Below are 22944 nucleotides of genomic sequence, written 5' to 3'. Positions count from 1 at the left end.
TTAACATGGAAGTCATGTGCCCTGCTACATTTTGTCATGGCAGGCAATCTTTTCCGATTCTGCCCCTAATGATCCCGGTCTTGGCGACTGCCATTCCCACTTAGTCGGGTCAACACCGGAGACTATCCAGAGGCCTTTTGCTGTCAGCGAATCACTAGGCCTCTGACTACTCCGCACAACTCCCGCAATGTCTGCCGACGCTACGTAATTCTTTAGACCAAGCCTATCCTATTCTTGTCAAGGGGCCGACCAGAGTGGTGACCCGGAACGGAAACGCCGGGACGGCCTAGAAAGACTCGGATGACTGCGTATGATTGTCTACTTAATCTCTACGAACACGTGATCACTTTCCTTGGTTATGATACTGTTTGCAGCCGACATCGAATGACTGTCTACCAGTCTCTATTCCACAGGTGAGAACGTGCTCGTGATGTTGAGTTATGGAACAGGCTTTCAGACCAAATTTCTGGGTCTTGATGGTCAGTCCATCAGGCATATAGCTAGTGGGGATGCACATGAGTGCTTAAATTGGCTTACTCTGTCTCACGTGGAACAAGCTTCTGTTTTCTATGAATTGACATGTACTGGCAAAGCTGTCAGATGAGCTTCTCTCCCATGCCGTGTAGGTCGGTATGTCGTCGTTTTTTTAAACCTTTCAAATCGCTTCTACTCTGTGATGCATCTTATTTAATTTATTTGTGGGACTCTTTATGCTAAACATCGAAGCCAGGCCCGGCCCCTCTGCGGCCTGTGCACATCTCACGTTATAGGCAGCACTCGAGTTACCTGGTTTGGCCTCATGCAGGCAACCGTTGTACATAGTGGAGCCCTGTCAAGGTGTAGGGTATATCAAGCCACAGTCATTTCTGCTACAATAGGAAGCCGTGTTGACATTTCGCAAAAAGGTCACACAGAAGATTTCCAGCTCACTGAAAGTTGATCGCTTATATGGATTACCCGGACCCGCGGGTTTTCGAGCCGCTGCAGTTGCCGCACAAGCAGACTTTCATTCTGCTTCACGGACGGGGCTCGTGGGCAGAGAAGTTCGGGCCTGAGCTGCTGCGCACACCTATTCAAAAGACGTGCTTGAGCTCATCGGATGACAACAAAAACAATCCGCGGATCGTCTGGCCTCTGACCGACCCTCAGGCTCAGAACGCCGTCATAACTCTGCAGACGGCTTTTCCGAACGCTCGTTTCATCTTTCCCACAGCTGCTCGACGTCGGGCCACTATCTACAAGCGCGCATATACCCATCAGTGGTTCGACAATTGGAGGCTTGACCCACCGGCAACAGAGAGAGAAGAGCTGCAGATAGAGGGCTTGGCTGAGACGACTAAATACTTACACCAACTGCTCTACACTGAAATTTCTATCGTGCCAGGAGGTGCGAAGAATGTGGTTCTTGGGGGGCTCAGCCAGGGATGTGCAGCTTCACTGATAGCACTGTTGCTGTGGGATGGAGCGGCTCTTGGTGCCTGTTTTGGGATGTGCGGGTGGCTTCCCTTCGCGGAAAGTCTGATGGGAGAAGCTGGAAACGACCAGGCTTATGAACTTTATGACAATGGAGAGCTTGGCTTTGACCCGTTCATTGCCGAAGTTGGCAGCACAACGAGTGAAGAAACAACGATAACTCCAGCGAGTAGAGCTGTGAGCTGGTTGAGAGAAGAGCTGGGGCTTCCGGCTGTAACCTCACCCTCAACATTACTCCCCATACAGGGAACCCCTATCTTTCTTGGTCATGGAGACCAAGATGAGAGAGTCAGCATAAGTCTTGGTCGAAGAGCCTCCGAGTGCCTAAGTCAATTGGAAGGGGACGTCTGCTGGAAGGAGTACGACGGCCTGGGGCATTGGTACTCAAGCACCATGATCAAAGATTTGGTAAATTTCTTGAGTGATGCGTTTGCCGCTTCGCATTATACAGGTCGATGAGCCAAACATAAACTACTCAAAACGTATGCTATTGCGTTAACAAGAAGATAGCGCATACGCTTCACCATGAATAGGCCACGATATTGACAGCGGTTAAAACTTTCGCGACTTTTTCTTTTCTTCTTTTTTTTTTGAATCGAAAGCTCTTTGCAACGCAACTCAAGGCAGTGCGAGTGACAGCGATATCCATGACAAAGTTGACCTGATGAAGTCGGAGAGCAGCCAGCTTTAGAAAGGGCTCTAGCAAAATAGAACGTTGGAAGGCAACAAATACAGCATGCGTGCTAGGGCAAAGGTGAGATATCAATTGCTATCAGTATCAATCAACCGTTTCTCTAACAAGTCTCTGGTTTTAGCAAATTTTTGAACGCTCTTATAAATGAATTACTGAATTCTTTTCTTTGAACAACAATTATTTTTAAGGAAGTAAAAACTAATTATATATAACTGTATTTGTACGATATTCTGGACTGGCCTCTCAAGCCTTGGCTGCTGCCCTCTTGCTGATACTCAGCCACATATCCTCATAGTAACTCACACCACCATTGATTATATACCGCGCGGGCACCTCCTTGTTCACGATGTCGGGTCTGAAAGTCCTGAAGAACTGTAGCGGCGCCTTGTACAGCTCCATGTTTGCGATTTCCCTGCCAAGGCATACTCGGGCGCCATAACCAAAGGCCATGTTGTACTTCAAGAAGTCCTTCGCCTTCTCGGTGTCCTCGAGCCATCTCTCAGGACGGAACTCGCCTGCATCGTCACCGTAGAGGTTCTGGTCACGGTGAACAAGCCAAGGGTTGCAGGTGAGTTCGGTCCCCTCGGGCACGAACTTCTCGCCCAGGGATAGTCCTCCTGGGCCGGCAATACGAGGGAAGATGTTTGGCGCGGACGGAGTCAGGCGCATCGACTCACGCAGACAGGCGAGGTAGTAGGGGCAGTGTGCCACGATCTCCTCGTACTGCGGGATGCCCTGTGCGCTGATCTTGCCGGCTTCGGTCGCGGCGTCCAGCTCAGCCATCAGCTTGCTGTAGACAGTTGGGTTCGATAGGACGTAGACCATCATAGCTTGGAATGCTGTGCCCGTTGTGTCTGCGCCAGCCAAAAGCACGAGCAGAATCTCTGCCTTGATATAATCCAGGTCCAGTGGCTTGCCTTCTTCATCGCGGGCCTCGATGAAACTAGATCGTGGTCAGAAAGGGCCCATGGTTAAGTCTGCAATATTTCTCACTCACGTCTGAAGCAAATCAAATCGCACGTTCGTCCCAGCCTCAATCTCCTTGAAACGTTGATCGATAAGCTTGTCCCGGAAGCGCATAAGCGTTCCGATTCCTGAATCCTGCTCGGGAGTGGCGACGAAATATTTCCCAAGGAAAGTGCTCTTGATCCAATTTGTCATGGGATACAGCCTCGCCATAATACCAAAGGGTGTAAGTCCGTCATGAAAGCCCTGGATCAAGCCCCCAACATCGGTGCCCTGCTGGATGAAACCAAACGGCTCGCCGAAGCCAACCTCAGAGATAACATCGTAGGCCATGTAGACAGCCCAAGGAGCAAAATCGAACTTGACACCAGGCTCGCGCTTGATGAAAAGCTCTTCCAGGCGATCCATCCACTCTCCAATGCGCGCGTCGATAAGAGGCTCCATCTTCTTGATGTTGGTGAAGCTGTACGGCGCAGCGGCGATCTTGCGGAACCGCGAGTGCGTCTTAGAGTCCTGCATGTTGAAGAGCGACTCCGTCTTGCCGAAGCTGCCCGTGATGTAGTGCTTGGACTTGTTGGCCTGGCGGCTGTAAATAACAGGCAGCTTGGTGGCGTCGCTCACTAACAGCATCACTGGCGTGATACGTATAACTGGGCCTGAGCGCGAGATGTCAGAATACGCACAAATAACCCTGCTGTCTCTAGTATTCCAGTGCGAGAAAAATAGTGCAACATACCGTATTTGCGGTGCAGAGCCTGGAACGTCTCAGGCTCGTCGCCTTTGACATTGTGATAGGTGATCCATAACCGAGTCACTGATCCCCAGAATGGCCCGGGGAACTTAGCCAGTGGGTGAAAGAAACGGTAGTAGATGATCTGATAGACAAAGCTGCCGATGACATGCGCCAGACCGAGGAGGACTAATCCTCCCACAATCCGTAGAATTGAAGGCATCCTTAGTGATGTTGCAACCGGAAGCTGAGCCAAGCCTTGGTTGAGTCAAGATTCTCTGCACGACACTGTCTTTGTTCTTGACGTGCTATCCGTCAAGACGGCTGGGATGATATGCACCTCGGTGAGCAGCAAGCCGTGTCTGCAATTATTTATGTCCAGCTGCTCGACGTGCAGGTGTATTCGATGGGTGCTGGCAGGAGAATCCCTCCTCTGATCATGATCCTTCTCTCATTCCCCACCCAAATCCATTGACTAGCGAATAACGTGTGTGGCATTTGATGTTACATGGCTCTAACGGTTGCCTGCTGGATTCGGCAGACCCATATAAGATCACCTCACCCCCAAATTTCCACGGCCCCGCTAGTATCCAGTTAAAGAGAGCAGGCTCCACCGCGCCGCTGCGAATGGGCGGCCGGCGTCAGCTGCCGTCGGCCGAGGGGACTCGGCAGCTAAGAGCCGTTTGAAGGATCGAAATAAGCAGTGGGTATCTCCCGTGGGCTTCAGATACCCGACGATAGTCGGACAATCCGCGATTGGCCTGGCGAGTCCAAAATAACGGTCCTACCCGGACAAGCGCCCGCACCTGTCAAGTGAATGGATGTGCATAGGTGGCCCAAATTGTCGACTTTGACGACAGGTAAGTCAGTTAGAATGTGGACTCTGGGTATTGCGCACTGCGACTACGAAGTGATCTGCGCCCAGACACTGCAAAGAGAGTCCCACTGGAGCTCGTAGATTCCCAGGGTGCCCCGACATCGTACTTTTCGGATTGATGATGGATGTGGGTACATACTACACTTGTGGTTGGCCTGCAACAAACTCCCTCCTTTTCGAATGGTCAGGAATTGGAACTGCCAAGTGTTCATAGATGCTCAAGCCCGGTCGGAACAAACTGCCGGGAAAGACGCTGGCCAATCATTCGATATATTTGCTGCTGATCCCTATATTGCCAACCCAGCTCTTTTCTTTCAAGTTACTTCAGGTAGGAAAATATGTCGGATTGTGGGAGCTGACTAGACTATGTGCGCAGATACTGTGCCTGGCTATTACTTTTGCGTGACGGCATCTCTCACTCTCTCTGACAGGTCGATTGGACCCATCGCTTCTCCCCTCTAAATATGGGGATCTGCAATCCCTGCGCGCTGGGCAATGTCCGCATGCAGCATGCAGGAGAGCTGGTGCATACTATCGGGAATTTGTTGCAGAAAACAGTTCTGCTCATGCTGATCGAGCAGAGAACCACAGAAAAGAGCACACGCCTGATGGTAGCGACTCTTGATCGTCGACTCCGGAGCCTACGTCCCAAACGAAGATCCTCAACGGCCAGCCATCCGGCCGCGGGCCACCTGCTGGCCTCTCTTCAAATTAAGTTTAGACTCTGTTAAAATTGAGGCAAGTCCCCTGGATGCCACGACGACACAGCAACACGAGCGCTTTGGTGATCCACAATGCTTCTGCATGCATCCAAGTGTCGTCCCGACTCTGGAAAAGATCTTCTATAGTCTGCCTCTACCATGTTTCGGCAGAGGCACCATTGATTGTGCTGGTGTTCGTCGGTAACGTATCACATTACGCCCCCATCTGTCGGTACTAGTCGTTTTGTTCACTTGGCTCTATCCAAGGGGTAACGGATATCTTCATTTCATCCCCTCCTCCAGAGAAGATGTCTGCAACTTATGTGCCCTGTACTACTTCATGAAACTGCTGGAGGGTGATCTAGATATTTTCCGAGGGATGAGGGCTTTCCACTGACAAAGACCAGGTTAATTACTCACCTCACTCTCGAGGCTCCGCGCACAATGGCTCTCCATTCGTCCATGGATATCTGGGGCTAGGCGCCAGGGCTCGTCATATTTTATGGGGACTGCTCGTCTTCGCCATCCTAGTGTTTGAACACCAGTGGCCAAGGGATCAGCCCGCAACCATGCCGTCACATCAGCTCCCTGCAGATATGTAACGCTTTCTTCTTTTCTGAATTATGACTGAGTCGGATGTTGCCCACCCTGGCTCTAGAGGGAGACATGTTGCCTCCCGCACACCCCAATTCCCAAATATCTCATCGGCCGCCCACTCCTCCTATCGCAATGTCTTGAAGACACGAAAACCTTGATTCCGTTCATTTCATTCTCTTTGACCTCGATCCGCGGCTTAAGCTACCGGCGCATTCTCTCCTTAACGCACCGTGCAAGTGGATTGAATATTTCTAGGCATTTTCTTTTCCGAGACAGCAGATGGCTGAATCTCAAGGACCCACGGTGACCACTGTGTCCGTTGTCTTTGGCGTTATCACGATTCTGACGATTTCTTTGCGACTATTCGCCCGTATCCATATTACAAAGTCGTTCGGACCCGACGATGGTGAGCAATGCGTCTCGGATTTCAATGCATGAACAATGGCTGACTCTCCTTCATAGCACTCATTGTAATCGCTGCAGTAAGTTGTCACATTCATTGAACAGCAAGTTGAGCACCAGGCTAAACTTCACGCAGCTATTGGCGTGGGCTTTTATCATTGCAACTATACTTGGTAAGCATACGAGTCTTTGCCGACAATTCGGTGACCAGGGCTAAGCCGTTGTTACCAGCTGTCAACCACGGGCTCGGATCCCATATTAGCGATGTTATGCTCCGTGGCTCGGACAATCTCATATCATACTCGCAGATAGTCTGGCTGTCTTCTATCTTCTACAATGCCTGCTTAGGTTTCATCAAGACCTCGGTGTTAGCACTTTACACACGTCTCGGGGACCGTGACCTTCGGCGGCTCGCATATATCATCATTGGCGTCGTCACTTGCCAGGCTGGCGCCAATGTCATCGTTTGCATTTTCCAATGCACACCTGTCCAGGCTGCCTGTGAGTCCATATTCCTTGTGGAGATTGACGCAACTAAGCATCTTTGAGCCTGAGGGTACACGCTAACTCTGCCGTGCAGACGATCTGAACATCACGAACAAGAAATGCATAAACATCAACGCCTTCTATCTGGCCAACGCCGCAGTCAATATCTCGACGGATTTCTTGACTTACACTCTGCCTCTCAAGATGGTATCGAAACTCAACATGCCTAAGCGGCAGAAGATCGGCTTGGGTGTTATGATGTCTCTGGGGTTTTTGTAAGTCGATGCCCCTAGCCCACACTACTCCGAGAACTCAGCAATTTGGCTACTATCCTACGGGGAAAGGTGCTGACTATGATTCTTTCATTTGGTTCAGCGCTTGCTTGTCGTCCATCATTCGAATCACCTATATCCCTCAAATGCTCGCGCCCGACGCCGATGCCACCTGGGTCATCTCGGGAGCCATGGTAAAGAGATAACCCCCAACAGGCCAGCCCTGGCGTCCTGGAACAAAACAAATTGGGGAAAATTACTGACAAAGCTGTCAAAACAGTACTGGTCCGCCATCGAAATAAACGTCGGCATCCTTGCCGCATCCTTCCCCTCCTTCAAAGCAGTCGCGAAGCGATACACGCCGGCTCTGCTGGGCAGCTCGAACCGCGGCGGGTCGGACTACAAAATGGGAGGCAACAACACGGGCGGCGGGAGCCACAGCCTGAGCACGAAAAAGATGTCCAAGTTCCAGCTGATGGACAAGAGCCGGAGCGGGCGCGAGGTCGACATTCACGGAGGCGGCCAGGACGGCGTCGGCACGCACACCAAGCACGGCCAGGGCCCCTACACCGCGTCCGAGAACAGCAGCGAGGAGGCGATTTATATCAAGCGCCAGCCGCCACCGCAAGGGAAGATTGGGGTCAGGACGGATATCGCTACGTTCTATGAGGAGGCTTGAGTTTGGCTATTCCGAGCATTGAGAGCCACGAGTATGGGGCATTACTGAGAGACGCTCTGCGCGGTGCGCGTGATAATTAATATGTGATGGGGTTATCTGCCGTTCCTTGAAAATCTGGGCTGGCAGGCACCGGCTGAAGTCTGATGCGAGGGGGTGACTTCAACTGTCCTGTGAAACAGCTTGGTGTTGGCACAGGACTCAGGTTGTCAATGGTTGCAGAAAGACAATATAACTTTCGGTCCTCCCGGCAACAACATGAGATGCAAAGCCTAGACCAGCCCGAACTTACTTCCCCTTCGTCGATAAGCACATTTTGCCAAACACTAAAGCTTTCCGATGGTTATATATAGCGCCTTGCTTAACTCGTCGAGGGGCTGAGACAGACAGACTCTGAGGCTAGTCCTGTCTCAGGCTTTGAACTCTATCACGGGCGCAGCGAGTGCATAACTGAGGGGGACTTAGCGGGCGAGTCAAGTGGGCGGGAGTTTGACTCTGGCGAAAGAAGAGTGGCTGAGATAAAATTGCCAGGCAAGCCGATGAAAAGACTAAGAACTAAGAATTTAATCAGAAGATGACCCATTAAATTGAAACAAACCTGTGCCAGTGATCATTCCCCACTGAACGGACTTGAAGAAGACAATTGCCTATTCGCCACAACTACTTTGAAAAGGAGACACGCAGTAGAACATCACCTGAGCCTAGCTCAGCTCATTTTTCCCAAAACAACCGCAGCCAAGCCCTGAAAAAGCACTCTGTGACATTCAATAAAGCACCAAGTTGCAACATGAAGATCTCCTCGGCTGTTGCTGTCGTCGCAGCTGCTGTGGCCAGCGTCAGTGCTATGCCTTTCGCGAAAGGGTAAGCGACCGCCTGGGCATGTTCAGACATTGTCCTAGGACTCAAACTAGCAGCATCATACTGTCAAGTTGCACTGCTAACACGTCCAAGACCAGTAGCAGCCCTTGAAGACCGCGCATCGGACGCCATCACCAATTTCTGGAGCTACTTCCGGCGTGAGGAAGGAGCTAGAGCACCAGTCTTCACCGGTGACCCCAGTATTACGGGTCGCGATGTCAATGGGTATGTTGTCGAGAGGGATGAAGAGGGCACCGTTATGTCATGAGACAACCAGAAATCAGACCCGAACCGCTCACAAGGTCCCAGAAGAAGGCTTCTAGACATTCGTTGAAGGGCAGGATGTTCTGGGCTCCAATTGGAGATGCTGACGACGGCAATGGAAGCAACTACAAGCGGCTATCGATTCAGCCGACCTGGTGGACACCCTTTCTTCTCCTTCTCCTGAAGAACAATTCGATCGAGGGAACATTGAAAGGCATTTGAAGCAGTGTATTATCTCGAAGAATAGTTAAGGGGGACAGGACAACCTGGGGACGAGGGCTCAGATGCTGCTGGAGTAGGATTAGGTGTGTCTTCACAAGCAAACGAAATTCAAATAGACTCTCCAAGTAGTGCCTGGTTCTTGACGGGCTGTTTAAGCAAGTTTGTCGCCGGCTTTGTCGATATTCATCTATTATAGATCAAATTGGAAACTAGATGAAGGTCAGATTTCGATATTTAGGTAGGCGGGAAATGAGAAAAGAGAAACCAGATGGCCTGGCGTAGAGCACAGAGCACAGAGCACAGAGCACAGAGCACAGAGCACAGAGCACAGAGCACAGAGCACAGAGCACAGAGCACCAGAGGCCCCGCCAGCATCCCTGTCCACCTCAGTGCCTGGAGAGCATCTCCGTTGGCACCGCATTCACAGCACCCGAGCACCTGACTTCGCGGGGCATACCCTCAACTAGTTTCAGGGGCGACGCGGGTCGACGCGTCACATATCTCCGACCGCAACCCACGAAATTGGAAACTCGATTCCACACCCAACAAGGCAGATCAATATGAGTGACGATTTTGACTCCGGAGATGATCTCTTCGACAACGTCGATGTAGACAACATCCTGCAGAGCAGCAAGGCCCAAGCCACAAAGCGCAAGTCGGCAGACAAGGACGATGCTCCGTTTGCCGCCAAACGGCAGAAGAAGACCACCAACAGCTCCGTGCCCGGTCCACAGGACGATGATTTCAATCCGGTATTCGAAAAAGAGAACATTGAGCTTGCACGACATATCTTGAACGAAAAGTTTGGTTACGATGACTTTCGCCACGAGCAAAAGGGAGCCATCAGTCGCACTCTTGCTGGCAAGAGTGCTCTTGTCGTCTTCCCAACAGGTGCTGGAAAGTCTCTGTGCTACCAAGTAAGAACGTGCTCCTCCCATGATGACAGCAAGCCATGATCGACTGCTGAATGTAGTCGAAGATACCGGCCATAGCCTTCCCCGAGCTGGACAAGTCCCGTGGCCTCAGGGAGCCCGGCCAGTCCGGGATCACCATCGTCATCTCTCCCCTTATCGCCTTGATGAAGGACCAGGTCGATGCCCTGAAGAGACGCGGCATCGCTGCCGACTGCATCGACTCGACAAAGTCCTGGGAGGAGCTCCAAGCCATCAAACAGCAGCTGAGCAGGGGCGAGCTGAGGATGATATACTGCTCACCAGAGAGGCTCAACAACGAACGGTTCGTCGTGAGCATGAAGCATGTCCCTGGTGGTGTCCGCCTTGTTGCCGTCGATGAGGCTCATTGCATCTCGGAGGTACTGGTCGCCTTTTACTCCGTAGACATTGCCAGAAATCGCTGACATCATGCCAGTGGGGCCATTCTTTCAGACCAGAGTATCTCAAAGGTTGGATTGATCCCATGTCTTCTTCTGCCATCATTGGTCAGTCCTGCATCACATTGCTAACATGTGCATTCTTTCAGTTGCCCGCTTTGTTGAAGAAATCAACGCAGAACGTGTAGTCTGTCTGACCGCTACCGCAACTGCAAAAGTAGCAGAGGATGTTTGCAAAGCATTTGACATTGATGAGACAGGCGTCTTCCGGACTTCACCTTATCGACCGAAGTAAGCTGTGTTGCCATCCTCCTAGTCAATTGAAAGACTATAAAAAGGCATACTGCTGACATTGTGCCCAGTCTTAATCTCTTTGCCGAGTCTGTGAAAATCCCATCACAAAAATTCCAAAAGCTGTGTGGCTTCTTGCAGAAGAATCCAGGGCCTACCCTGGTTTATGTCACCATTCAAAAGGTATATTGACACGAAGGCCTCTTGGAAGGCACACAAAGCTAAATCTCCTCTGTAGGAGTCTGAGGACCTCGCCTTGAGGCTGCGAGAGCACAAGTTCGATGCAACAGCCTTTCATGCGGGCATGAAGGTGGAGCAGAAGACTAAAGTCCAGGACGACTTCATGGCAAACCGTGTCCGGATCGTCATCGCCACAATTGCATTCGGAATGGGAGTAGACAAAGCTGATATCCGTAATATCGTCCACTACACCCAAGCATCCACAGTTGAGGAGTATAGCCAGCAAATTGGCCGCGCGGGAAGAGATGGAAGACAGAGCAACTGCATGTTCTACCTTTGTAACTCCGATTCCTACATCCGCGAGAACTTTGCAAGAGGGGACTTGCCGTCTTACGAGCCGTTCCGAAAGCTGATAGGAGATATTTTCAATGACGAGGTCACAGCTCTTGGGGTCGGCGCCACGTTCAAAAAGGACATCAGGGCTCAAATGAATGAGTTTGACATTCGGCAAAGCCCCTTGAGCATCATCTACGCCACCCTCGAGCTCCACTACAACTTGATCCGGGCCATTACCCCAGAATACAGCAACTACTCCTTCGAGACAACAGGACCCTACCACATGTTCATGGACAGAATGGCGAAGAGCGACCGCCCAGAAGCCAGGGCCATCCTCGAAAACTCAGACAAGAAGACCAAACTTACCCATGTCGATGTAAACGCGATAGTGCGGAAGACAGGCTACCTCCGCGCCGACATCATCCAAATCCTCGACCACCTAGACCGCGACAACATCATTAAGCTCACAGCAAAAGGCGTGGTCCCCAAGTTCCGCGTGCTACGGAAGCTCCCTTCTAGCGACGCGCAGCTGGACGAGCTTGCGCGCAAGATGTACGTGGACCTCGAGCAGCGGGAGCGCGATGCCCTGACGCGTTGCAGGGAGGTGCTGGAGCTCATCACGGGCGAGCGGTGCTTTGCCGTGGCGCTGGCGGAGCACTTCGGCATGGGGCTGCCGGACGGAAAGGACGAGTGTGGGCACTGCACGTTCTGCATCTCAGGCGGGAAGCGTGTCGAGTTGCCACCTCAGGAGACGAAGCCGCTCGACAGGGAGGGCATCCGCGACGTGCTGGCGTTGTGCCCTGTGCGGGACGACCCGCGGTTCCTGGCGCGTGTCGCGTTTGGCATCATGAGTCCGCGTGTGAGGGAGTTGAAGCTGCACCAGACTCCTGTGTGGGAGTCGATGCAGGACCAGGACTTTGATGTGAGTGTTGTGTCTATCTTCTATGGTTCCAACTTTTCAATAATGGTGTGTGGATGCTGACCTTTGTGCTTGCGCCGCAGGAATTATTGAAGGAATTTACAGCAGCCTGCAAGACAGCGAAGCATGACCCAACCTTGATCAACCTGAAGCCGAATTCCGACTCTAACTCGAACCAAAGGCCATTCAAGCGCACATCTTCTGTGGTCGAGGACTCATCGAAGGCAAGTCGTGGGTCACGCGGATCATACGGGAGAGGGAGAGGGTCATCCGCGAGAGGGCGTGGCTCATATGGGCGTGGTCGAGGCTGATGAACTAGGGATGGACTTATGTGAATACAAAACAAGGCAAGGCCTTTGTGTGGATGCCGAAGTGTGTTGAGGGTAATCCTCCGGCTGCTATGGGCCAGTGGTAAATGCTGCCTGTAAGATGGCTGCTTTTCTAGACCTCTAGGTCCAGATACAAAGCTTTGTGCCCATGGTGTCTTCTGGAGGATACATGAGAACTGATATAGGAACTGTGTAATGATACTTGGCCAGAAATCAGTGGCTAAGGGTGTTGTCTCAGTGTTATACCTGTAGCAGTGGTGCCCAGAGTCTTGGTCAAGTCCTAAGATCTGCCAATAGAAGACCCAGAATTTTGAACATGCTCCTGTAGCACAAACATAGATGAAGTCAAACCAAGTAGTAAAATTGTCATCCTGGAAGCCAGAGACACCGGAAGTGTACATGATGTGCCCACTCACAACAGAGCCTAGCCCTCTTTCAAGGTCCGTCTCTTGAAGCACCATTTGAACATCTACAGCCTACCAGGAGACTTGTATAATGGTACCTGGCGACTTGTTAATCTCGCTCTCGTAGACAAGGACAGACGGAACCCGACCGGATTGCTTGATTGCACTGTTAATGATAGCATCCCTGACGTTCGTTGCCCGGTTCTGTAGCCCCTTAGGCATAACCATCTTGTGTTTCCAAGCTACGCTGGTTAATGCCGTCCGCAGCAGCCGGACCTCAGGGCATTGACAGTTGAAATTTGCATCACGAGTATTCACATCGGGTACGTTCCCATCTCCATCCAATTGCAACACTTCTCGGCGGTGCCAACAACGTCCACCATGTTGCCTAGTCGCCAAAACTGCCGGCCACAGTCTACGAGGAGGTCTTGTGTGCTGCCTGGACTTGCGGAAGCTCCAGGTACGCGACGGGGCGAATCGGGGAGGAGGGTTCGAGGTCTACTGCTGGGTCGAAGAGGGCGTTAGCCTACGCGGTCTGGCTTCGCAGAAGGAGCTGTCGGGTGCAACGCGAGTCTCGCGCGGGTCTCGTCTGGTTGATAGAGCTTTTTAGTGCTCTGCACGTCGAGTTAGGTGGTAGTTTCCGGGTACCAATGTCATTGGGGGCAGCGCCTGCCAGGGATACATCAGCGCCATTGATGTGGAAGCCGTGTGTGTCCCCTTCACTGGCGGCTGAGGTCAGGTTGAGGGGATCATCTTCGACGCGTGGAGACTGAGAAGCTCGATTTCAGGCGCTGGTCTTCTTCGGAGTTAGCTCTGCATTCTGTGTCCCATAGCTCTGCATACTTCAGGATATACGCCATAGACCCCTGTGCTTCGTCAAGTATTCGGTGCGACAGAGGAATCTGGAGTCCACCATCAGCTTGATGCTCGGATAGGCGTGCTCCAGGAAGGGGTCATGGTGGAAGCGGTTTCTGGGAAGTCTTTGTTTTCGGCGAAGGAGAGCATGGCGGCCTCCCAGCTTGGACATCTGGAGACAAGACAGCCATGGTCGGAGCTTTGCCAGGCTTGTTGATCAATTTCAGGAGTACTGTTTGCAGTTTAATAATCACTAACAATTGGAATGGATGTTGCAGTTGCTGTCTTGCGTTGACCAGAGCTCCGGCGTACTTTTGGGGTAGATCTGAGCAACCACCTCGGACAATATTCCCGAGAAACCTGGCCTATAAAGCATCTTGGGCAGTCTGGACTTGGCATGGACAAACAAATTGATAGACAAAAGTTTTCACCTTCTCTAGGAAAAATACACAGTCGTCGTGCCAGAATTACCAATGCAAGGCTCGTATGTAGTCTAACGGAAGACTACCTAGGTACTCATTCTTCACGCTATACAAGGTCTGATGACCGGTCTGGTGCGCTAAAAAGAGAGCAATCACTTCTCGAGTTCTTGTTGGATGCCGTCTTGTTTGGAAAGATGATCAACTGCGAGAACCTTGCACACTCGACTGGGCCAGACTGCAGCTCAGATGAACAATACACAGCACGAGGTTGCCCTCAGCCTTGGAAATCCCGAGCCATAATTGTTCAAGACCATGCCGTTCCAAAAGCTCGGGCTACTTTAGTTCTACTTCGAGAACTAGTCTTTGGTGCCCTTTCCTTCAATCAAAAGAAGAACTCTATGTGTGCTTGGCAATCTTGCGTTGGCCAGTCCCGGCAAATGCCCTCAGCACAACAATGGGAGCCATGTTCTGCCAAAGTGGCTTTGGCTACGACAGAACCAGTTGACATCAATATCGACTATTGTGCCAGTGTGACTAGTCCGTTTGGTCCTTCAGTGCCACCGGGAGACGTGCCAAGCGTATCTTCCCGAGCCTTGATCCGGGCTCTCGATCACTTGCCCGGGTTTTCTTTTTTCTTCTCTCCGTAGTCCACTGGCCAGTGCAACCGCTCAGTCTATCAGCCTCCGAACCTCATTGTCTGGATTGATCTTCTGATTTCCTTCCTGAAGTCAAAATCTGGGTCGACCTTTTTCGGCGCATAAAGCCCCACGCCCTTTGTCTCTTGCGTGCCCCCACTAACATCCGCCGCCTGTGGATGAGTCTTTCGATATGGCGAGCTTGAGAAGCTTCTGTTATCCGTGGTATCCACCTACATGGATCAAGGAATCTTGGCCTGTTGCGACCCAGACTCCTGGAAGGGGCCGGTTCTTGACAAGCATCTAGGTGGCGGAGCATGCAATGCTGGATGGATTCAGGGGGTTTTCGACAACATCGCTTGGGTAGCTCGAATGGGTATTCGAAGAATTTGACGGCGAGACATCGGAGAAAGGTGAGCGATTCTTGGGCACTCTGTTCGTCCGCTAGAGTCTCCGTCAGTATCCAGACATGTCCGCGATGTATGGTGCGGCCGCACGGCCAAGTCCAATAATATCTGCACGGACAACTGGTCTTCTGGTATCAAGAGCCCCTTCAGTCCCTTTATTGACCGGTCAGCGCTCCTGTTGCCTGGAAATACGTTGTCCCTGGCGCAGACCCGGAGCTTGCGCACCACTGTCTCCAGCTATCGGTCTGCTAATGCTGGTGTGCCGCTCGATGGCTGGGAGACGGGTACTCCTCCAAGTTCTTGCGGGACACCATAGCCCAGTCGTAGAAAGCCCAGACGTTGTCCAAATTTGCTCTGCAAATTTATATCGCTGAGTGCTCGGTACAATAATTGTCGCAATAGGAGAGGTCATTCTTTCGCCTTTAGTTCATTTGTACCTTAGCCTGGACATTGTTCTCGCATATGTTCCTCCTATCACAGATGATGTCGAATTCTACTTCAGCTCTTCCGGCGTTTGCCCGCGGCTAGGATCTGAAGGTCGATTTGTTTGATCTAGGACCTCGACAAGCGTCGCGTAATGGGGAAATTGTGGGCAACCCGTCAGTGCTAGATCTAGCCAAGTGCCATCGAAATCAGCGTGAGTCTTTGCTAAGCTCGTCAAACGAAAAGCGGCTTTTTCAGTGCGAGGACGAAGGCAGGAAAACAAGGGTATTGTGACCAACCGATGGCGCTGTCTAGACAACAAACGCAATCCCAGAAGAAGCCTCTGAATCACGCTTGTATTCCTATCACCTTTGTATCCTTTTGTCATGCTGCGTAGAAGGAGTCGACGGCTTGCAGGCCGGATGCTCGTGGGTCTCGCGTGCGGGATGGGTTGATCGCCAGTCGCCGTTTGCGTGCCGAGAACAATAGCCGCAGCTGTCAGACTGGGAAAAAGGCACCTGGACTTGGTCTACAAATCCAGACAAGCCATCGAAGCTGTGTACCGATTGAAGTCTCTGTCCAGATGCCACAATGTAGCCGAGTGTTGTGGAGGTTGTTTGCCAGGTAGGTGCCCAGACTTCCACTCCAAGCATAGAGGGGGATGACAACTGGGACACAACCATCGAGTAACGAGACGATCAATCTGAACGCTGAAGGTAATTTCTACCATCCGAGACCAAGAAATCAAATATCTACATGGCTTGCATTGAAGTCTTGACTCCAAATCTGGTATCGAGAACTACGGAAACGCGCATGGTACGCCGTCTGAACTGCGAGTGGTACCAGTCGATCACCCAAGTCTACGCTGCAAGTGGGACACTGTTTGACACGGGAATTAATAAAAATAGAAACTGAGTACGTTCTACGAATGAGTCGATGAACACAGCCACCGGACAGTATCTATGGACAAAGAACTCCTAACTGAGACCACGGTCTCAGCTACAGCCAAACCTCAGGCCTCCAAGTAATACACTGATATTGCAGAGCAGCCTCGGGCCGCTGTTTACTTCTTTCACTGTCAGAGTATGATCCATGGTTACGTAATATTCTGGACAGTGACAATGGTTCCCGTAGAAGGAAGATTTGAAGGGAGGACACTGTTCCCCTTGGACCGCCTGACCTGCTTCCTCCTGCCTCGTCCTGCCTTCTCCAGCCAGCCAGCCTTGTCCCAACACTTTTTCCTAGGGGGTTTATACAGTTGAATAGCGCCTGATAAAAGCTCCTAGAATCTGGACCCACTTTTCGTATCCAGTCCCTTCCCCGGGCTGCTGCCTTCCTGCGGACAACATCCCTCTCTCCTCTCAACAAACCCAACCTTCTCTCCTTTCCTTCAGCATAACCATCGTTCACCAACACAACCCACATTCCTTTCAACCAGCGCGACACCAGACAATCACAAACAGTCAGTCTGCTCCTTTCCATTGACATTCTCTTCACGGTCACCGTTTGTGTTCTGTGAATGAGACTAACACAGCTACTCCAGCAACTACTGCCTCAGGCACTACTGCTCCTTGATCAAACAACAACAACATCCACGACGCGCCCGTGTCAAGTCATCAGCCCAGATTTGATCTTGGACTGTCATCCCCAAATACATTATTCCATTCATCCATCCCTTTCAAGCAATTCATTGCACCTGGATGACCATGGCGGTGAGTCTCTCCCTTTCTTGCTGTCCTACCATTCAGCCTTGCATTCCCATACTTTAGCCTTCTACACTATCTAGTCAGCCTCAAAGCTGACAGTGTTGCATCCACAAGACTTTCAACTTCCTCATCGTCTTCTCTTTGTACCTCCTGCAGGCTGCAGGTCACGCCTTTCCCACCATGATCCTGCAGCGGCATGATGGAGTCTTCCCCAACGTCACCAATTCCACCAACACCTCGTCTGTGGACGCCGCCTCTGGTACCTTTGTGATCTCTGTCAACGCTCCTCGTGAGGTTGACCAGATGGTTGCCAACCAGGTCAAGCGCTACAAGGACACTGTCAATCTCGCCGACGACCATGAGATTCTTCCTGGCAACGGCAAGGAAAAGCGAGTCCACCACAAATGCCACCTGACCTGCAGCCCTACCAACCTGGTCAGCCTTTGCAAGGGTTCTCCTGTCCTCGCTGGATGTACCAATGACTGCACCCTCTACACTAAAGGCCCCTTCCCGCTTACTGGAGGTAACGGTGTGGCACCCCTTGGTGGCAACGACACTGACCCCGATGCCAATGTCACTGCGGACGAGGAGCATGTTGCTTGCGTCAGTGGATGCAGCTGCACTCATGGCAATGACAAGCGGCGAGCCATTGATGACGAGAGCAATGTCGACAACGCCTTTGAGGGCCTGGACTAGGAGACCAGCGGCCTGAGAAAGGTATTTGCTGACACCGAAGACTCTCATAACTTGCCTACTGCATATGATAATGGGGACCCGACTCCTGACACCATCATTCGTGCCAACACGGAGATCCATATGCCACTGCTTGAGGCCTCAACGGGTTCTACTATGACCCCGGTGACCCAGGAGCAGGTAAGGGATGGCCAGCTCTATGAGAAGGTCGCATTACTCCACGAATCGCCCCGGGAGCTCACCAAGTCTGCTGTGCTCGGTGAACTTTTCAAGAATGGCGTCAGGCGCTTGCTCCCTGACAAGACCACCACCAACCCGGAGACCAAACCGCAGCCAGAGGTAGGCCCTCCTTCCGTCTGGAGCCGACTCTTCACCCGCGAGCTGCCTGTTACCATTGACGGAGACCTGGTGGACGGTATCCTGATCACCGACCCTCCCGGCGCAGACCCAACTTCTGTTGACGATGATGAGGGAGCTGACGTTGAGTACGAGGATGGAGATTCTGAGGATGCCGAGGTTGACTCTGAGGACGAGGACTAGGAAGTTGCCATCCAGAAGAAGCTGTATGGTCTTTGAACCCCCTGGAGGATGAACACATATCACCACAGAGTGGTGTAGTTGCAACGACACACATTGGTTTGGTCACCATCACTTTTTTTCTTCTGCACATTTTCGTTTAAACTTCCCCCAACACCAATCACCCAGCTGTGAATTGGCTTGCATGGACATAAGGGAGGATTTTGACACCAAGTCCGACAAAAGTTCTGTATTTTCTTTCTTTCTTCTCTCACCTGTTTCAACACAACGAATCTTCCTTTTCACACACACAGCCTCCTTCATCTACTTCTTCGGGGACGTGGCTCCTCGACATCATGATCATGGCAACGGATCAGTGCTGGCATGGAATGAGAATGACAATGATGGCTTGCTGATAGGCTGTGATTTTGTTACATTGATGGACGGACAATTGACCAACCAAACTTGACCAATCAAGATACTTTCATTGCTGCACTGGTGATACTCTGACAATGCTGAATGCGTAATGCCTAAAGACTCTGATGCTCTTGCACTTATGCATGTTTCTTTCTACCTATGCCTTTCTTCCCTTGCTCGTTTCCGCCAACCCGAGAGAACGCATAGTAGGGAGCACAGCTAGTATTCTGACATTTTCCTGATGTAGCCACATACATTATGAAGACTGAACCTTCTAGTAGAGGGCGGGAAGCATCGATTTCACAGAAACCCGCTCCGGAAGTGGGCAGCATGGTGTAGCTCCCCCGCCTAATTCCGAGCAGATAGGCACCCTGCTGGGAACAAGCATCCCGGGTGAAGTGTCCGGGGACAGGCATCCGGAGAAGCCTAATGCAAAGTCATGCTCCTGTCAATCCTCGTTTGCTTTGAAACTAGCTTCCTGGGCCTCCCTTCATGTTTTCTTCCTCTTCCTCCCTCTCCTTCTCCTCTTAATTCTGACCTCGGCTCTTATGATATTGTGTTCCGTTGTCCCACTTCCATCGACCCATTGCCCTGGATCTGGCGGTACCAAAGCAAGACTTGTTGCTTTGTCATTCCTCGTAAACATCTCTATGCCTGATCCGATCTTGGAAGCTTCAAGGCTACGTCCTCAACGAAGAGAGAGGGGCAAATAGAGCCGCTCGTGGAGGTTTTGGCTGGCTCTTCGCGGGAGCTGTTGTCGGATTGTTTGTTGGCCAGCAAGCAGCAGCTGCTGCTATTGAGGAGCAGAAGTACTGGTCGGCCAGCGCGCCTTTTGCGTTGGAATTAGGACTTCCGAGAGCAAAGGGCTAAAGTGTATTGCCTCTTGGGTAGGGTGGTGGGGGAGGAAGACCTCTGCTAGGCAGGGGAATCTAGGAGCGCAAGTCTTGTCGAGTCGCTGCTGTTGGGAAGCTGAACTAGGTTGAGGACACCACTGGAATCAGAAGCATTCGCCAGTGGAGCATATGGACTCTTCCGTGGTCCCCAATTGTCTGCTAAAGAGAAAAGTGTTAGCTAAGGGGCGCAAAAGGTATGTTGAGGTTGGTGACTGCGGCAGGATGTTACTGGGGGAGACGGCTAGGTTCCCCGGGCAAATGTGAAGTATAGTGCGTCTTCGGCGTCTGCTATGCCGATGATGCTCGTCAGAAGAAACTTTGTATTCTGGTAGAATCCATGCCCAGCCTTTCAATGTGGGAGGCATTAGAGCAAAACCTCTTTGCTTTGGAAGGGAGAGCATGCTGTTACCGCCTTGGGCAGCATTAGCATCGCGTCTGGGTATACGAAATGCTCTCTTCCCATGGCTTACTCTCTTCACCAAGCTGTAGTGCAAATAATAAAGTGCTGTGGTGTCCAGCCGAGTAGTGAACGAATGCCCCATTCACCGTGGATCACGGGTAGGGCTGAAGGAAGCTTGGTGATCCAACACGCGCTATCGGTCGCCTAATTAGATCACCTCCAGGTTGTGGGACGCTAGCTAGAGCCCCTCTTAGCAGGGCTGTTGAGACGTCCAGGTGGAGATTCACAGACTACAGGCGATGGTCCACTGCAAGAGACCGCCTACTCAGGACGCTAAGGCGCTTCAGATGTCCTACAAATAACGTTGAGCTAGGACAGAGACACGCCCGAGCATACGATGCCAAGTTCTGCAGAAAGAGAAACCCTCAATGTCTATATCTTTTAATATTTGCAATGCTACATTCACAAGGCAGCAGCCTAGAAGTCGAACAATGGGGAAATTTTTTGTAAATTTGTTGTATTATTTTCCAACCCTCAAGTGAACCCGGCCCCAACAGAGCATGACTACAGCGGGATGCCTGTAGTTGCAGCTAGAGGGAGTTGTTGGGAGCTTCAATCTTGTTTAGAGACACCAGTCAGTTGACCAGGCTTCCCTCCACATATCCTTTGTCACATATCTCAGGCACAAGATACGTGAATACTATTTGGATGGAAGCATTTGCAGACTGAATCTGCCAATTTCCCCTAAAACAACTTTTTAGTGCTGTTCAGTCCCCTTCCAGTCAGCCATCAAGAGACCAGTTTTCCTGCTAATTGCCTTTATAGGTCAGGGACAAAGGACCTCCCTTGAGAACAGACATCGAAGGAACAAGAGGCCGATTTCCCAGGCCACGATCACAACATCCTAGTTCACGTCGTCATGCAACTAAACGCGTACCAACGCTTTGCACATCCTGCATCCTCACGCTTGCCAACAACACTTCCCAGGCTATCATGACTTGACAGCATATATCTTGTAGGATCCTTGGCAGAAGGTCAGTACAAAATGGTTCCCTGTCAAGAGCACACTATATGGAGGCGGGGGTACGGTCAACTCACCAGCCCACGTGTTCAAGTCTTCGCCTTCCAGATCGGCCAGGTCCTTCTCGTCGAAAGCATACGACTGGTCCGCCTTGTTTCCACCCCCACAGCAAGATGATGATGATGCGGCAGCCGCAGCAGCCGACTCCATCACCGCATCGGTCTTTGACTTGCCTAAGAAACTCGAAGAGGCGGGAGCCATGGGCACAGCCGGAGTCTTGTCGCTAGAGCAGCAAGAGGAAGAGGCCGTCGCGGCAGGCTGGCCCACTGCCGTTTTGCTAGAGCAGCAGGAAGACGGAGTGGGAGCAGGAGGAGCAGTGCTCGGAATGCTAGGGTTACAACACAGATTGCCCCCGGTCCCGCCGACAGTCCTCGTTCCGTCCGGGTTGGTCTCGAGGTAGACGTTCAGATCTGCGCCATCGTCCTTGATTGCGATGCCCTCGGCCGCGAACCCTGCCTCCCTGAGATACCGCTCGTACTGCCCAACTAGGCTCGCGCCCGAGACACAGCCAACGTACAGGGCCATGTTGGCCCTCAGCTTCCCCGGCAGGGGCTTCTTGGCTAGGATGTCCGAGATGGCCACGCGGCCGCCGGGCTTGAGGACGCGGTGCATCTCCTTGAAGACTAGAAGCTTCTCCTCCTCCGGCACAAGGTTGATCACGCAGTTGGAGATGATACAGTCGGCTGTGCTGGAGGGAATTGCGGACATGTCCGTGATCTTGGCGTCGACGAAGCTGACGTTGGTCTTATTGTGCTTGGCCTTGATCTCGTTGGCGCGGGCGAGCATATCCTGACCACTGGAATTAGTTGTGTCTCGCCCAAGACCATCAGGGCAACTTGCCTTGTTCATATCGACTCCAATGACCTTCCCATCGGTCCCGACCTTATTGGCTGCGAGGAAGACATCGAAGCCAGCGCCGCTGCCCAGGTCGATGACTGTTTCACCCTACAAGTTGTAGAGTTTCTGGTCAGCTGAAGTGCTGGCAGGTGGACGGCTCGTCCTCCGGCAATGTACCTCTCGTATGCTAGCCATGGCCATCGGGTTGCCACAACTTAGCCCTAAGTTTGACTCCTCTGGGATGTTTGCGAGCTCATCCTCTGAATACCCAAATGCTTTGGCTACAGAAGCGCCATACTGGAGGGCAGTGCCCCGGGATGCGGCACTGTAGCGCTCCGTAACCTGGTCGTAAATATTTTGGGTGGACATTTTGTTGGCATGAACTTTTTGGAAGCTGTCAGTATTCCACTTGATCGGATTATGGCTGGATTTATATACAGAAAATTAATCATATGGATGTTGTCAGTCTTTCTGGGGCCTTATAGCGTGAAGCGAATGTGTCACCAGGCCACGCTATCCCCATTCAGGCAGAGATTTGGTATGTCATCAGAAAGCGCTAAACTCAATCAGGGGAGAAAGCGGTTTGTCACCACCAAAATTCTCCTTTCGTCACCACTTTTCGCCGCTGGACCTACTCATCTCTCCCCTCTAT

General features: G+C 51.7%; 7 protein-coding genes across 7 annotated transcripts; 5 read left to right on the top strand and 2 right to left on the bottom strand.

The window, feature by feature from the left end:
* Positions 1-948: 948 nt before the first annotated feature.
* J7T55_007975 (uncharacterized protein) lies at positions 949-1932 on the top strand (the record flags this gene model as incomplete). Its single annotated transcript, XM_053131123.1, has 1 exon — positions 949-1932. The coding sequence occupies one exon, from the start codon at positions 949-951 to the stop codon at positions 1930-1932; it is 984 nt and encodes a 327-aa protein (XP_052990811.1).
* A 478-nt stretch (positions 1933-2410) lies between these two features.
* J7T55_007974 (uncharacterized protein) lies at positions 2411-4086 on the bottom strand (the record flags this gene model as incomplete). Its single annotated transcript, XM_053131122.1, has 3 exons — positions 2411-3110; positions 3165-3789; positions 3870-4086. 3 exons carry the CDS (start codon positions 4084-4086, stop codon positions 2411-2413), a joined length of 1542 nt encoding a protein of 513 aa, XP_052990810.1.
* A 2231-nt stretch (positions 4087-6317) lies between these two features.
* J7T55_007973 (uncharacterized protein) lies at positions 6318-7877 on the top strand (the record flags this gene model as incomplete). Its single annotated transcript, XM_053131121.1, has 7 exons — positions 6318-6444; positions 6501-6520; positions 6577-6613; positions 6672-6941; positions 7021-7201; positions 7302-7392; positions 7479-7877. The coding sequence occupies 7 exons, from the start codon at positions 6318-6320 to the stop codon at positions 7875-7877; spliced, it is 1125 nt and encodes a 374-aa protein (XP_052990809.1).
* A 784-nt stretch (positions 7878-8661) lies between these two features.
* On the top strand, positions 8662-9218 carry J7T55_007972 (uncharacterized protein; the record flags this gene model as incomplete). The annotated part of the gene is made up of 3 exons (XM_053131120.1): positions 8662-8735; positions 8826-8957; positions 9017-9218. 3 exons carry the CDS (start codon positions 8662-8664, stop codon positions 9216-9218), a joined length of 408 nt encoding a protein of 135 aa, XP_052990808.1.
* Positions 9219-9778: 560 nt separating this feature from the next.
* J7T55_007971 (tp-dependent dna helicase recq) lies at positions 9779-12593 on the top strand (the record flags this gene model as incomplete). The annotated part of the gene is made up of 7 exons (XM_053131119.1): positions 9779-10135; positions 10192-10530; positions 10587-10656; positions 10698-10839; positions 10911-11022; positions 11078-12277; positions 12456-12593. The coding sequence occupies 7 exons, from the start codon at positions 9779-9781 to the stop codon at positions 12591-12593; spliced, it is 2358 nt and encodes a 785-aa protein (XP_052990807.1).
* Positions 12594-17455: 4862 nt separating this feature from the next.
* On the top strand, positions 17456-18688 carry J7T55_007970 (uncharacterized protein; the record flags this gene model as incomplete). The annotated part of the gene is made up of 3 exons (XM_053131118.1): positions 17456-17461; positions 17570-18058; positions 18152-18688. 3 exons carry the CDS (start codon positions 17456-17458, stop codon positions 18686-18688), a joined length of 1032 nt encoding a protein of 343 aa, XP_052990806.1.
* A 2677-nt stretch (positions 18689-21365) lies between these two features.
* Positions 21366-22661, bottom strand: J7T55_007969 (uncharacterized protein; the record flags this gene model as incomplete). The annotated part of the gene is made up of 4 exons (XM_053131116.1): positions 21366-21397; positions 21473-21721; positions 21794-22400; positions 22470-22661. The coding sequence occupies 4 exons, from the start codon at positions 22659-22661 to the stop codon at positions 21366-21368; spliced, it is 1080 nt and encodes a 359-aa protein (XP_052990805.1).
* Between the last annotated feature and the right edge of the window lie 283 nt (positions 22662-22944).

Source organism: Diaporthe amygdali, assembly GCF_026229845.1.
Source record: "Diaporthe amygdali strain CAA958 chromosome Unknown NODE_25_length_736740_cov_64_583793, whole genome shotgun sequence".
Classification (NCBI taxonomy): Eukaryota; Fungi; Ascomycota; class Sordariomycetes; order Diaporthales; family Diaporthaceae; genus Diaporthe; species Diaporthe amygdali.
This window is presented reverse-complemented; position numbering and strand designations above follow the sequence as displayed.